This window comes from Pelophylax lessonae, assembly GCF_965119305.1.
Source record: "Pelophylax lessonae genome assembly, chromosome: 5".
Taxonomy (NCBI): domain Eukaryota; kingdom Metazoa; phylum Chordata; class Amphibia; order Anura; family Ranidae; genus Pelophylax; species Pelophylax lessonae.
The window spans coordinates 475,116,308-475,132,968 of NC_138772.1; the positions used below are offsets into that span (position 1 = coordinate 475,116,308).

The 16,661-nt window shown below is 41.9% G+C and overlaps 1 protein-coding gene across 1 annotated transcript in view; it reads right to left on the reverse strand.

Moving 5' to 3' along the window:
* Positions 1 to 16,661, reverse strand: part of CDH17 (cadherin 17) — a 104,748-nt gene that overhangs the window by 35,407 nt on the left and 52,680 nt on the right. The window contains exons 7-8 of the mRNA XM_082259885.1: positions 14,076 to 14,207; positions 6,086 to 6,236 (exon numbers count right to left, since the gene is read on the reverse strand). Coding sequence (XP_082116011.1) covers positions 6,086 to 6,236; positions 14,076 to 14,207 — 283 coding nt within the window. The remainder of the gene's footprint in view (positions 1 to 6,085; positions 6,237 to 14,075; positions 14,208 to 16,661) is intronic.

The following is a 16,661-nucleotide window of genomic DNA, read 5'->3' on the forward strand; positions in this document are numbered from 1 at the left end:
TATGTATCACCTGGCAGACTTGGAGGATATGTGACTGGGGGATCACAAGCTGTAGAATGTCCTGCTGCTCTGTGGGAATGTGTACATTGTCCTGCGTCTTGAGTCCATCCCACTGTCTCAGGATCACCCAGGGCTGTACTGGACAGTCTCTGACACTCACGGGAGGATGGTTTGCACCATTGGCAGAGGAAGCTTGGGGGTCTTTTGTCATTAAGGTGACCCCTTGACGCTTTCTGTTTCTCTTCTTGGAGGGGTGCCAGGAGTACATTTTGCTTGGATGGAGTGTGGCCAACCCCCGCTTGTTTGGGGGCTGTTTCCTCACTGCCCTTTGTTGCGCCTCTTAGGTCCGTACCACATTAATCCACACAGCTCACAGACCACAGCCCTTTGCACGCTAGCCGCAATGCTTGAATTTAGCAAGCTGATGGGTCCAAGCCCTTCAAGACATTCATGCCCAGGACAATAGGCACCGCTGAAATTACTGGGCCACGAGTCACTACCACCCCTACTCAGTCCACCACCTGGTCACCCAGGTGACACCTTCTGTTAAGATAGGCAAGTTAATGGCTGCTTTGAGGAATAGCCATGAGGGGTCAAATTGGTCTTGTGTCCCAAACTGCTGGGTGTAGAAGTCACTCCATGACAATAACCTCTAAATCGGTCTCAATCAGGAATGGGACATTTAGTCCATTACCGAGGGTGATCACCATTGGACAAGGTGGGACCATGGACTCTGGTTTGCTGGGACCCTGTGCTAACTGTCCTGGGGGTCATCCCTCTGCCCCAGGAGCCACTAGGTTAATGGCAGACTGGGTATGCTTTTGGATTCACGCCGGCCACAATTCTTGGCTATATGTCCAAAGCAGCCGCACCACCAGCATTTCCAATCCTCCTCTGGGTCCACCGTAATGGATTCTCTCCATTTAAAAGGAGGGGCCAAATCCCATTTGATTGAGGACATTTCGTGTTTCAGGGAGGCTACGTCTAGGACGAATTCAATCAATGCTGTATTTATTGCTGATAGAGGTGAAGGAGTCAAGGTCTCCTCTTTCAAGCGCAATGGGTCTTAGCTTATTGTCACTGCCACAGTTGCCTCTGCATCTTCTTGTTTCTGTGCAACTGCGTCCACCACTGTATTATGAAAAGAGATGGCAGGGGTGATCTGAGGCAGTAATATCGGCCCAGCCGCAAATATCCCTAGCCTGTCTAATATGGGGGTGCAATAAAGAATTGTAGGAGGGACAGAGGATGGGAGACTAGCAGGGCAGTGTACAGGGGGTAAGCAGAGCAGAGGTCAGTAATAAGCGAAGCAGATTGGAAGGAGCTTAAAGGGGGCTGATTAAACAGAATCTGTGTTTAGACGCTGTATACACTGCAAACATATACCACAGTCTTACCCAAAAAATATCCCTATTTATTATGTCACAAGTGACAATCTCTCAGATACATATAAACCTCAGAAAGAAGGATAATTTTTAATAATGTAAATGTTTCCATCTTCGTCTCATATACTTTTCTGCACCTAAAAAGTGTCTGTCTGAGCCGACCTTAAAGAAGAACTTCATTACAACAAGCAACAACGAACAACAACGAACACTTTGGCTAGGACTATGTGATGTACAACATAATGTATACAATGCAGGAGTCAGAAGCTTATTGGGTTTTTGTATGTAATGTTGTTTGTGGTTTAGTGTGGGCTCGTAACTGCATTGCTGCTCTTTGGATGTTGCTTTTTGACCTGTAAGCTCCACCAAGTTTTCAAACACCCCTACGCCAGCCATGGCTCCGCTTGAGCAAATTATTGTCGTTAAAAAAAAAAAAACATGGTTCAGAAAGCCTTCCACGCTACTTATTCTACCTTTGCCAGGGGTCTGTCCATGCTCATAAATAAATACCTTCCTTGTGTGGTTGAGGCTATTCATAAGGACCCCCAGGACAAATCTGCGGTAACGGTATTTACATTGTGGCAACAACATTATGTTATTACTGCTATTTATGTTCCCTCTCCCTTTTCCTCCGTGCTGTTATATATAGTTCTGGAGAGGATCACCCCTATTCTCCTGCTAAATTACTTTTTAATGGGTGACTTCAATTCTTTCTTGTTCCCAGATCTGGATATACCCACACCACCCAAATATTTTTTCACTGACTTGTCTGCCTGGGCTCAGGCGGCTGTAGTTACAGAAGTCTGGCGGTGGAAGAATCCAACTACCCGCTTTTGCTAACCCCTCACTTCTGGCAGATATAATGGAGGCTTCCGCCCAGTGGATTATCGGATCATTGTCCCCAAGCCCTGGTCATTTACACCACCTCAATTAAGAATGCATCATTGTGGCAACTGGGGCCAAGTTGGGTCTCCCATCTGACTATAACGAACATGATACCACCTTTACTATCAGAATGTTGGGAAAATAATACAGGGTTTTCCTCTCTAGATATTACCTGGGATGCCTTCAAAGCTTATACCCGGGGCCAGTATATCTCTGCCATAGCTGAGATCCAGTGAGACTAGTCAACTGCAACTCAGTCTCTCCAACAGTGTCTCAGACGGACCCTTACAACTCTAAACCTAGCACCAGTAACTTTGATTTATTAATGGATACCCAAAGAGACCTTCACCTCCATTTAACCAAGGGTACCTGACTAGATCTGTACAAAAACAAACAGAAATTTTTTGAACAGAGAGATAGAAATGGTCACCTGCTAGCAATGCTGACTCAACATGATCTTCCTGTCATGATAATACCTGAAATTACAACCTCTACAAGAGAAATTATTTCCTCCCCAGGTAACATACTGTACTAGAAGCCTTCTGTCAGTTTTATAGCTCCCTTTATACCACTACTCTTTCCTCTGACTTTTGACCTAGTATCTCTCCTGAAAAGGTGTTGACTGGCATACAATTCTTCCCTACAAGGAAGGCCCCAGGCCCGGATGGCCTCTCTATCATGTTTTGTAAGACTCATGGTAATCTCCTAGCCCTGATTCTGGCAATATTATTCACAAAATGTTTAGCAGATGGGTCTCTGCCTTGATGAATCACACTCATATAGTTCTGATCTACAAGTCACCCAAGGACCCAAAGTCTTGCTCCTTTTACAGGTCCTTTGCTCTGCTTAAAGGGATTGTAAAGGCAGAAGGTTTTTTTTTTATCTTAGTGCGTTCTATGCATTAAGATAAAAGAATCCTTCTGTGCGCAGCAGCCCCCTTCAGCCCCCCCTAATACTTACCTAAGCCCGTCTTTATCCAGTGATGTTGCAGGAGTGGCTAAGCTTCCTGGGACTCCCCTCCTCATTTGCTGAGACACCAGAGTGGCGCGATTGGCTCCCACTGCTGTCAATCAAAATCATTCAGCCAATCAGGAGAGAGAGAGGGTGAGGTCTGGTTGCGGCTCTAAGTCTGAATGGACACAGGGAGCTTTGACTCAGCTCAGGGACACTCAACAGGAGGGAGAGCTGAAGAGGGACCCGAGAAAAAGAGGATCTAGGCTGCTCTGTGCAAAATCAACTGCACAGAGCAGTTAAGTATAATGTTTGTTTTTGTTTTTTTTTTTTAAAAAAAGGGCTTTACAATCACTTTAATAATGACTTTAAAATTACTGACTCGAACCAAGTAGGCTTTATGGCTCACGGGGCTACAGATATCAACCTGCGCAGACTTTTTACCAACTTACATGCTTGACACTCTAATATAGGTTCTAGGACTGTGGCCTCCCTAGATTAGAAATTGAGAAGGCTTTCGATACAGTTTAGTGGCCTTTTCTATGGGAGGTTCTCTGAAGGATGGGATTCCCACTGGTTTTCATTACCTGGTTAAAAGTATTTAATAAAAATCCTACATCCTTGGTTAGATTCGGTGGAAGAATGTCAGCACCTTTCCAGCTACATAGGTTCACTTGACAGGGTTGTTGTCATTCTCCAGCCCCTTTTGCTATAGCGATTGAACCAGTGGCTGAGGCCCCTCGTACCTCTCCCCACATCAAGGGTCTTCAGAATGGCTGGCTGGAGGAGAGGGTGGCTCTGTATTCAGATGACTTACTGCTATTTTTGAATGATGCTGACTCTTCACTTCAGGGAGCCCTTCAAGTATTAAACTCATTATCAGTGGTTACGGGGCTCAAGGTTAATTGGGACAAATCTCTATTGTTCCCAATAGATCATGAGGCTTGTGCTACAGCTTCTCCTAATATGCGGCTGCAATGGGTTGATAAATTCAAATATTTTAGGAGTAGTCATATCCCACCAGGCTACTGATTTCCTCTCACTCAACTTGGTCCCAGTATTACAAGAGGTAAAGGGTAAAATTAAAAGCATGGGAGAACCTGCCTGTGTCCTTATTGTGTCATATACAGTAAATCTGTTTAAAATGAAATTTTTTCCTAGATTTACATGTTTATTTCATAATTCCCCACAATGGATACTCAAATCCTTTTTACACGTCTACATGGTCTTATCACCTCTTTTCTGTGGGACCCTCAATCTGTTAGGTATAAATAGTCCACTATTATGTACCCTACACCCCAAGGGATAGCTGTCCTGGATTGCTATAAATATTTCCTGGCCACGCATTTAGTTACGGCTACATGGTGGTTGAACCCAGATAAATCCAATTTCTCTACAATGTTAGAGGCCTTGGTGGTTCGTTCAATTGAGGTTTTCTAGTTCCTACTATTTCAGGGTCCTAAGGCTTTTTACCCCTTGCCTCCCTTTATGATTACCACTATCCGGGCCTGGAAGGCGGGTTTAGCATGTAAACATTACCCTAAGCTGGCTGTCCCGTTATGGTTCAACCATTCATTATTCCACTTAAATATGATCCCTGATCTGGGAACCTGGGCAAAAATATAAAATAAAAACAGTCTCTACGGTAGTGCAGCATGGCACAGCATCTGCAATGTCTGTGCCTTAAGTAATTAATGTACTGCACTGGTTCCATGTCTGAGGTTTTTTCTAATATGGGGACATCCTTAAACTGACATTGTTATATGTTTATGCTTTTAGTACAATTAATGTACAGTATTTTGTGCTTTCTATCACGAGCTGCACCTTTGTTTGTTTCTGGTAAGGTGCTTGCTTGCTCCCCATGACTGTACGTTGCAACTTTTCTTGTAGCCCCTGCGTGGGCCCTCACCTTGTTATATGTTGTTTTGTTTGTCTACATTGACAAATTCTTCAATAAAAAGTTTTTTTTCTTTAAAAAAAGGTAAAGTTTGGCAATTTATAACACACCCAGCAGGAAGGCAACCAACTGGGAACACTCGCAGAATGCAGCAGCAATGTGTAGCAGAGCAGGTCTCGGATGTGGATCCACGGCCAAACAGGGAGGTCTCTAGGAAGGATGACATGTCCCAGTATTTCTTCCCTACTCAACTGGAACCTCTCCCTGCTGCTAATCACTGTCCCTGTCAGGCGGGAGACCTTTCCATATGCTACCCACAGGCGAAATGCATGCCAAGTCTGGGAGGCTCTGCCTGACCCAAGATGGCTGCCAGAGTCACATGGGGTGGCAGCCTCCATACAGATAGCTTCCCCTAGTGACCCAAGAAACCATAAAAGAACCACGTTCCTCTTGATTTTCCCTCCAACTGTAATGCCGCTGCTGTTGAGGGCCACCTACAGTGGAGAAAATAGACTTCACCTGCCTACACATGTATTGTTCTGGATTCTGCACGTATGTGAGCAATCAGAATTGTTTCCACCCATAGCAGGCAGTTGCTTTTACAGTATATTGAGATCTTTTTCTTGTGCACTGAGCTATGCTGAAGGCCCTTTGAGGCAGAAACGTGTTAGCGGATTGCTTTTTAATGCTCCTACAATAAAGGAGAGATTCCTAGGATCGTGCTGTGCTAGATACTTGCTTTGCCCCCTCTGTCTGTACTCCCTTAGCTCTGTTTCGGTATTTAACCACAGAAGCCCATATTTGCCTAAATCCGGCAAAAATAAAATAAAGATTTATTAGCATAGGTATTTACCCACAAGGGCCTTTTATTAGATACCGGAAAATGGGCATTTATTCTGATAGATTGGTCCTCTTAAACTAAAGATTCTAAAGGAAGAACAATTTATCTGACATTTTTAGAACATACCAATGCCTTCATTTTCCTGCACTTCAAATGCAGTAAATTCTGATGGACACGTTGGTGAGTGGTCATTGACGTCAGCAACATTTACCACAATTTGCAAGGGTCTAGCCACATGAGCTCCTACATTGTTTTTTGCCACGGCATAAAAGACGTACTGTAAAAAAAAAAAAAAAAATACAAGCCACTGTTAAGTGAAATTTGGTACAAAAAAAAACATATGTGGTAATGTCAATGCTTTTACATGAATTTAGCTGGGAAGGCATTTAAACAGACACAAATAAAGTAGAACAAAGGCAAAACTTTGTTATTCCATTTTGGATAGAGTAAGCAAGGGTTGTTTTTTCCATCTGTGTTCTGTTGGGGATAATTTTCTTCACTTCCTCTCTCATAGCCAAAACACGAATTAAGAGAGAGTTCCTTTAGTGCCGGTCCACATTTATGCAATGCGGGAACGCTGCGAATATACATCGTGTTCCTGCATCGCATCCGCGCAACAGGCAGTTCACACTGCTATATGCGTTACGTTGGGGGTGTCCGTTCAAAGTTAACGACACCCCCAGATCAGATTGCATATCGCAGTGCGATCTGAAAGTTTGCACAGAATCAGATCGCACTGGTGTGAACCACCGTGCGATCCGATTCTGCTGCGGACCATAAAAAGGGTCCTGTGCGTGTTTCAGTGCGATTGCGGTGCGAATTCAGCCATACAAACTGTATGGCTGAATTTGCACCGCACATACATCACATGTAATTTTAGGAGCAGTGCGCTCCGAATTACATGCGATCTCTGTGATCGCACAAATGTGAAACGGCAAATGTGAAACGGCACTTAAAGTCAGAGAAATATCTCCACTGTTCCTGTATATACTGTTATAAAGTTTTAGTGTATGTTGATTGTTAGTTTATTCATGTAACCTTTTGATGTGATAGCGCAACACTTATTTTTTATGAAATAAAAAAAAAAAAAGCAGCGCTAAAAAGTCAATTTGTGCAGTGTAAAAACCATGTACCAGTGAACACACAAACACTTACGTTTGACTCGAGGTCCGCCGGTCACACGCACGGAGGTGTCCGTGAACGAGCCGGGGCGGGAGCGCGTCTCCGAGGGCACCCGCTTGCCCCCTATTGGCTTACAGGCTAGTGACGTACCCATACGTCACTTTGCCTGGCCGGGGCTGACCGCCGCAGTATATGTGCACATATACTGCGGAGGTCGGCAACCGGTTAATTATACTGTATTTTTGATTGTTTAACATTTCTTTGATACTTAGGCGATTCACTGTCCTGTCTACTTGTATTGCATGATTGATTTGCGGCAACTAGGGATGGGCTTGATGTTGGAGTCGAACGTAAGTTCGACTTGAACATCGGGTGTTCATGTGTTCACTGAACACACAAACACCCGCCGACAAGCGCCCCTTTATTCACTGCAATCTCGCAGTGCATTGATTGCCGATGATTGGCCAAAGCATGCACCTGACCTGTATGCTTTGGTCAATCACAGCACAATGTACTGTGAGAGCCATGATTGGCCAAAGTCAGAGTGCCTTTGGCCAATCATAACTCAGAGGCTAAGTCCACACCCCACACTATATAAGGCTGCTGGCATGGCAGCCCTGTGTAGTGTGTTAGTGGAGATTAGGAAGGGTAGATAGTGGATTGTGTGTTCAGTCAGTTTAGTGCACTCAGTGTATTTTAGTGTTGTGATTCTTGTAAATAACACAGTGTAGTGGTGCCACTGTAGTGTTGGTGTATACAACACACCTGTGTCACCCCACTGACCCCATTTCTTTTTTTCATTGATATTTTTTTTTTATTTATATATTTTTTATTTTTTGCAGCAGCAGCATCAGGTTCTTCTGCTGCATTATTAGTACCCCTTCTGTGTCACAGGTGCTATTCCTTCTGCATCAGCAGTGGTTTTCTTTTTTTATTTCTTTTTTTTTTTTTTAAATAATATTTAGGGCATAACTGCTTTCCCCCCTTCTTCTTTTTTTGGCATAGCAGCACTAATAATATTTAGGGCATAATTGCCTCCCCCCCCCCCCTTCTGCATTACAGGTGTTCCTCTTTCTGTGTCAGCAGTGGTTTCCCTTTTCTTTTTTTTCTTCTGAGTCGCAGGTGGTCTTCCTTCTGCATCACCACTGTTTTTTTTTTTTTTGCCTTTACTAATTTGTTTTACATTTACTTCATTTTTTATTTTTTGCAGCAGCAATAAAAAAAAAATTCTCTACAGTTGCTGCACCCTTATTTTCTGTATTAAAAAAAATAATACAATTTAATAAATCAGTTTATAGTACACCAAGCACAAAAGAATAGCATTCTCATCCCACACTCTATAATAAAAAGTTATAAAAATCCCCCCCCCCCACACCAAAAAAAAAAAAAATTAAAACAATAATAAAACAGGTTATAGTGTTCAGGCTTCACCAACACCCAGGGCCCAATTTTTATGCACCTGTTTTACATGTGCATGTAATTTCAATGTATTTTCAAATTTTTAACAGCAGTGCCCATTCCTGCGCCCAGCAAGAGTAACTGTGAGAGGTTACGGTGTTCAGGTACCACTATGGATGGGCGAACGGTTTGGGTTGAGCATAAGTTTTGGCCTGAACATTCAGGTACTTGCCTAACACCTGAACTTTCTCAGCACATAGTGGGTTGTTAAGGCTTCCCTGCTGAGAGCTGAATTTAAAAAAATAATAGTAAAAACAAAATGTAAATGAAAAAAAAATGGGAAAAACAGCTTGGGAGGACCCTTTGGATCTGGTACGACTTTTAAGGGGAACCCCATGACAGAATTAAGGAAAAAAATGGCGTGGAGATCCCTCTAAAATCCATACCAGGTCCTTTGGGTCTGGTATAGATTTTAAGGGGAGCTCCACACCAAAATCCAACCACAGAGCAGGCAGACGGCGGTACGATGTACCCAATACCCATTCACATAGGGGGGGCCAGGATCTGGGGGCTTCGTTGTTAAAGGGGGCTTCCAGATTCTGATAAGCCTCCCATCCACAGACCCAGACAACCACATCCCGAAGGTTGTTGAAAAGAGGCCCTTATCCCCATCAATATTTGTGCTCCACACTGTTTTTTCATTTTTTTTATCTGTATCACCGGGAGCCGACAATACATTACAGTGGCAAGCAAGTTTAAATGACATTTTTTCCTTGAGAAATGTCAGTATTTCTGCAGCAGGCTTTATATATCGTACAGATGCAGCACTTTACAGGCAGACTAAGGGGACCCCCAGGCACGATATTTAACCACTCCAGCCTCAGAAGGTTTTACCCCCTAAATGACCAGGCCATTTTTTGTGATTTAGCACTGTGTTGCTTTAAGTAAAAATTGTGCGGTAATGCGATGCTGTATCCAAATACAATTAATGTCTTTTTTCCCCCACAAATAGAGCTTTCTTTCTCTATTTCTGATCACCTCTGCGGTTTTTAGATCAGTTTAGGCCAATTCATATTCTGCTACATATTTTTGGTAAAAAAAAATCCCAAAAAGCGTATATTAATTGGTTTGCGCAAAAGTTATAGCGTTTATAAACTACAAGCGTTTACAAACTATGGGATAGATTTTTGAACTTTTTATTTGTTGTTGTTGTTTTTATTAGTAATGGCGGCGATCAGCGATTTTTAGTGAGACTGCGACATTGCGGCGGGCAAATTTGACACTAAGTGACACTTTTTGGGGACCAGTGACACCAATACAGCGATCAGTGCTAATTAATATGCACTGTTGCTGTATAAATGACACTGGCAGGGAAGGGGTTAATACTGGGGGTGATCAAGGAGTTAAGAGTGCTCCTAAATTGTGCTTATTAACTGTGGGGAGGGAAGGCTCTGTGACAGGCACACAGAGATCGGTGTTTCAGCTTAGCTGAGACACAGAATCTCATTGTGCCTGTCTGACAGGAGAACCGCCTGCCTTGTTTAACCTCCCTGGCGGTATGATTCTTTCGGATTTTAGGTGCCGAAAGCGGTACCATTATTTTGCATGTAATTCTTAAAAATGAGCAGCCCAAACCAACTATTTATATATGATTTTTTTTACTGTGCGTTCTTCTTTATAACATCTTGGGTATGATAATGTTTGAAACACAAAATCATAAATTATAAATATAATAAATAACTATAAATAAGTTAAAGTATGTATGTATGCATATATATACTGTGTGTATATATATATATTTATATATACACATGTGTGTATATATATATATATATATATATATATATATATATATGTACAGTGTATATATATATATATATATATATATATATATATACGTGTATATATATATGTATATATCTATATCTATAGATAGATATAGATATATACGTATATATGTGTATATATATATATATATATATATATATATATATATATATATATATATATATACATACATATATATATATAAACGTACAGTGTATATATATATATATATATATATATATATATATACGTATATATCTATATATCTATATATACACGTATATATATATATGTGTATATCTATATATACAGTATATATATATATATATATATATATATATATACAGTACATACATATATATATATATATATATATATACCATATTTTCAGGCGTATAAGACAACTGGGCGTATAGGACGACTCCCCTAATTTTCAAGTTAAAACATAGGTTTTTGGGTTATACTCGCCGTATAAGACTACCCCCCTTCCGAAGCAAGGCAACACCATTGAAAAACCTCAGATTTCTCATAGATCTCCAAGATACCCTAGTACTGTAATACATGTAATCTCTCATAATATCGCCAAGGTACCCTAAGTATTACCAGTAGATTTAATCTCAAGACGCTGGCTGTGCGGGAATCCTGTACCGGTATACCGTATGTACCGTAGCTTCGGCTACATACAGTATACCGCGCTGAGCCAATCACAGTGAGCGATGTATTCTATTATTGAATGCAAAGCCTGCTCGGATTGTCAGAGTCAGAGAGGCAGGCTGATGTTATTCCACCAATCCGAGCAGGCATTGCATTCAATAATAGAATACATTGCTCTCCCTGAATGGCTCAGCATGGTATACTGTATGTAGCCGAAGCTACAGTACATACGGTATACCGGTACAGGATTCTCACACAGCCAGCGTCTTGAGAGATTACATCTACCGGTAATACTTTTACTTAGGTTACCTTGGAGATATTATACTCGGCGTATAAGACGACCCCCCATTTTTGGGGGATTTTTTTGAGGTTCAATAGTAGTCTTATACGCCAGAAAATACAGTATATATATATATATATATATATATATATATATATATATATATATATACATAAAAATTACAGGACAGGAAAGGGCACTGGGGGGCAAACTAATGTGAATTTATTTTGCAATGTATCAGTGTGTTTGGTGTGTTTTACTTTTGAATTTGCCGCCGGTTCCATCCCCCTGCGAACGTCACGTCGCAGGAGACGGAAGCCGGGGCACAGAGAGCATCGGGAGGAAGATCCGCCGCCGCACACCGCCGGGATACATCGCTGGATCCCGGGGACAAGGTAAGTAACCCCTCTACCAGGATCCAGCAATCTTCCTAGCGGTACTCCGAGTGTGGCTCGGAGTTACAGCTTTTGGCACTGAAATTTAACCCCGAGCCACACTCGGGAATACCGCTAGAAAGGTTAAGTAGGCAGGCGGCTCTCCTGTCAGTTTCCCTGAAGATTGCTCCTCCCGTGGTCTGGCTCCGGTAGCACGCGTGCTGCTGAGAGCACATGCACATAATCACGTAGATCTACAAGATTATGCGCAGCTGAGCCACCTTGCCGCAGTAAATCTGTATGGGGAGGTTGGCAAGTGGTTAAAGGAATTTTTACATTTTTATTGTTTCACTTTATGTTTCATTACAATCACTTCTCCTTTAAAAACGATTGTTTTAAAAAAGTATTTTTGGATTGATACATGTCCCCCAGGGCAGTACCCAGGTCCCTATACACTTTTTATGGCAATAGCTTGCATATAAGCCTTTAAAATGAGGACGTTTGTTTTTTCATGTTCGTGTCCCATATACTTTAATAGAGTTTGCATGTTCGCTATAACTTTTTCCCTGTTCAAGATGTTCTGGTGCGAACAGAACCGGGGTAACCACACAGAAACATTTTATGCATGCATGGTACACGGTTGTTACACTGCACATATTGACTTTTTAGTGCTGCTCAGTGTTGCCAACCTACCAGATTGAAATTTACAGACACAACACCCAAAATTTACTGGCACAGCTGAGTTTTTACTGGCGTTTCCAAAAGTTACAAAATATAGTTTTAAGTGCAAAATTTAGTATTTAGGCTACAAGCAAGTACCATTTGTAATTACCAATGTGATTTAAAGTTTGAACGTATTAAAGCAAAAAAACATATGTCTTATTTTATTTTTTATATAAAGTAATTAGCTTAGGGGCAAGAAATTAGAATGGACAGGCACCGTTCAGCTCCCTTGCACCATGACATAACATGACACGTTCAGGCCCCACCTCCATCAGATCCGCTCCGTGCGGGCGCCATTCGAACACATTATAGCAGGCACCCAAATAGTCTCGTCCGGTACTGGACTGGAACTGCACATGCGCAGTTCCAAGCCAAACATCACAGCCATGTTTTTTACTGGTAATCTTCCTGTCACTGGCATTTACTGGCAGGAGAAAAATGCCCATTTTTTACTGGCTGCCAGTAAAAATACTGATGGTTGGCAACACTGTTAGTGCTGCTTTTTTTTTATATATATATATTGTTTACAGCTGGTATCATAGCTTGTTGAGCGGCTGCTTACTTTATCACTTTTTGATCTAGCGCGGATATATATAGATTTTTATATTTTGACTTATCTTTAAAGAGTTTTCTGGATATTTGTGTATATTATCAGCGAGTGCTGCTGTCATCACTGCACATTATATATATGAATTTATTTTTTATTTTTTAACACGTATTGATGTGTATGGGGTGTACCGGTTTGAGCAGATGTTATTTAATAGATTTACAGGAAGATAAGAAAAGCCTTAAGGCATAGGGCTACCGAACTTTACAATTCTTTAAGCACAAAAAAATACATGATTCTGATGTTTTAAAACAATTTTAGGTATACATTAGTATGTCATATTTTTAAATTGTCTAATGCTTTAGTTGTTTAATGACTTTTATCATCCTGAAGATAGGGTTTACCCTAACTGGTCTGGAGGGTTCTGATGATATCATCAGTTTAAAGTGAATTGAGTGGGTGCTGTTTAGCCTGCATAGAGTAAACCCAAGGAAGAAGAAGGAATTTGTCCCATACCATCATTAGAGAGCATAATTTAAGCTGGCCATAAATGGATCAAATCTTGGCCGGTTAAGCAGGGACCGGCCAAGATTCAATCCATCTATGGGCAGGCTGATTGTACTTAAGTCAATCCATCATTCGACTTGGGAACAACCAGCATGTCAGAGTTTTAGAATACGATTATTGCCAGCGACTATAGCCACTAGCAGTAATCACTTTGTTCTCCTGGCAGGGACAACTCCCTACTCGTCCCCTGCTGGGAGAACACAATAGCTCCATAGGAGGGATTCCCCCATCAGCAAGGGAATAGGGGAATTGAGCGATTTTCTTTAGTGAAAACCGTTATTGCAGGAAAGAATATGGCATAAACTATGGCCTGCTTTAGACGTGGGGTATGAAGATGAAGGTCCTAGAAGAAAATGGGCTTCAAAAAACAAAAAGGAATTTATCTTATTTATGAAAAAATGTCAGTATTAAACCCTAGTTAAGAAGTCTTCTTGAATCTGCCAACAAAAATTGTTATAACTGATACAGTCTATCTATTGCACCCTCAGCATTCTAGCTAGTAAAAAAAAAAATAAATAAAAATAAATGATCACTTTAAAAAAAAAAGTAGTTTGTTGCTGATTTTGCAAAAGCCAATTTCAGTCCTTATTTTTCCTTTACACATGAATTGTTTATATGTATTACCTGTTCGCGCTCCTCTCTGTCCAAAGGCTCTGTTACATTAATATCTCCATTCTGATCGATAACAAAGGGGAACCTTGGATATTTATCTCTCTGGTGTAATTCATATATGACATTGTCATCATTCCATCGTACCTATAAGAAAAGAACTGGTCACTTAAATTTATTGTGCTTCATTCTGGAATATAGCTGTGATGCTAACTGGTTTCCCCCAATGCTAGCTCCTTCCAGCATACTGTATGTAAAGTTTATAATAGACCACTGTGTGACATATTTACTCACTTTGTGTCTAATAATTCTCTCTGATGAATATGCAGGCAATTCAGGAAAGCACCAAAGTATTGAATATGTGGTGTCTAAGAAAAAAGGGTCTAAGAACAGTTCTCAGAAGATGAAAAAACAGAATCAGCATTTAGTTATCCTTTGCTCTCGAAACACAGAATGTCTGCTTTAATTTTTAATTTACTGTACAAACTCAGCACTTGAATACCAAAACATTGCTTTAACCCTTAATGTCACCACACTGGTTCCATGACTTGTCAGAAGCTGGACCTCACATAGTGAAAGCCCTGTGTGTCATAGACTTTCATAGTGGCAGTCGCGGTACAGGACTTTGACACATTGTGCTGCCTTTATCTATACAGTAATGTAATAAGGAAGGTTTTAAAGAAGACCAAAGTGCAAGCTGTCCTTGTAATTCTAATATTGTTCAAATACTATGGATTCACCTGAAAGCAACACAGAATACCCTGTGAGGCATCCGAACATCCCTCCGATGGGGGAAACTCATCTATAAAGTCCATGGCGATCATTCTCCAAGGCCTGTCAGGAACAGGTAGTGGCCTGAGCAGGCCCCAAGCCTTGCTTCTAGCAGACTTGCTTTGGGTACAAATGAGACAAGAATTCACATATTCCTTGCAATTCTTTTCCAGGTTCAGCCCCCAAAAGATGTGCTGTAAAAAATCAAGAGTCTTGTGAACTCCAAATTGACCCGCTAGAGGATGGTCGTGACATAGACCCAGAATTGTCACTCGGATATCTTCTGAGACAAAGATTTTTGTCTCCTCACCAAAGTAAACCATCCCTGGGTACCAGTGACACCCCAGGGAGACAGGGGACATTTGTAGAAGTGGGCCATCAGGTTAGTCTGTCGGACACTGGGGTTTCCTTCGGGTCATCAAACATGCGGGAGAGCGCATCCGGCTTGACGTTCTTTGACCCCGGCCGATAAGTGATGTGGAAAAAGTGATGTGGAAGGCAAATCTCGAAAGGAATAAGGCCCATCGGGCCTGATGTGGTCTCAGCTGTTTAGCTGACCTTAGGTATTCAAGGTTCTTGTGATCCGGGAAGATGAGAATGGGGTGTGCTGCTCCTTCTAACACGTACCTCCACTCCTCAAGAGCCACTTTGATGGCCAGAAGTTCTCGATTGTCTACATCGTAGTTCTTCTCCGCCAGGAAGAGCTTACAAGAGAAAAAAGCTATTGGATGTATTAGATCCTTGATACCCTGCCATTGTGAAATAACTGCCACTACTGATATTTCTGATGCATCCACCTCAAGGAGATAGGGTAGAGTGGGATCCGGATGACTTAGGATGGGGGCAGTTGTGAAAAGTTTTTTCAATGTAATAAAGGCAACCTGGGCCTCGGGAGTCCAAGAGAACTGGATGTTTGGTTTTGTAAGCTGAATAATGGAAGTGATGATAGCAGAGAACCCCTTGATAAATCTTCTATAGAAGTTTGCAAAGCCCACAAAGCGCTGCACCCCCTTTTTGTCTGACGGGGCAGGCCAATACAAGATGGCATAGACTTTTTGAGGATCCATCTTAATTCCCTCTGTAGATATCACCAAGCCTAGGAACTGGATACTCCACTGTTCAAATTCACATTTCTCAGGCTTGGCATATAATCCATGTTGATGGAGTCAGCCTAGAACTTTCTTGACGTGTCCAACCCATTCAACCAATCTCTAAAGATATAATTCACAAAATGTTGGAAGGTGACCTGGGCATTGCAGAGACCGAAAAGCTTCACCAGATACTCAAAACGCCCAAACCTGGTGCGGAACGCTGTCTTCCATTCATCCCCCTCACGAATACGGACCAAATTATAGGCCACTCGTAGGTCCAATTTGGTGAATATGGTGGCAGACCTTAATCTCTGGAAGAGTTCCGACACCAAAGGGAGAGGATAACGTTTCTTGACAGTAACCTTATGCAGTTCCCGGTAATCCACACAGGGACGGAGGGAATGGTCCTTCTTTTCCACTAAGAAGATTCCTGCCCCTGCTGGGGACATGGAAGGATGTATAAACCCTTTCTTTAGACTTTCGTCCATACTGTTTCAGAGCCTTCAATTCACATTCTGATAAAGAGAAGATTCGTCCGAACGTGATCTCGGCCCCTGGGAGTAATTCAATCGGGCAGTCATATGACCGATGGGGGGGAAGGGTTTCAGTCCCTCATTTACTGAAAACGTCCAGATAATCGTGGTAGGGCTCGGGCACAACAGAGCACTTCTCAGAATCCAAGCATAGCATGGTACTGGAAGAACTGGGGGGGGGGGGGGGAGCTGGTAGGCAGAAATGT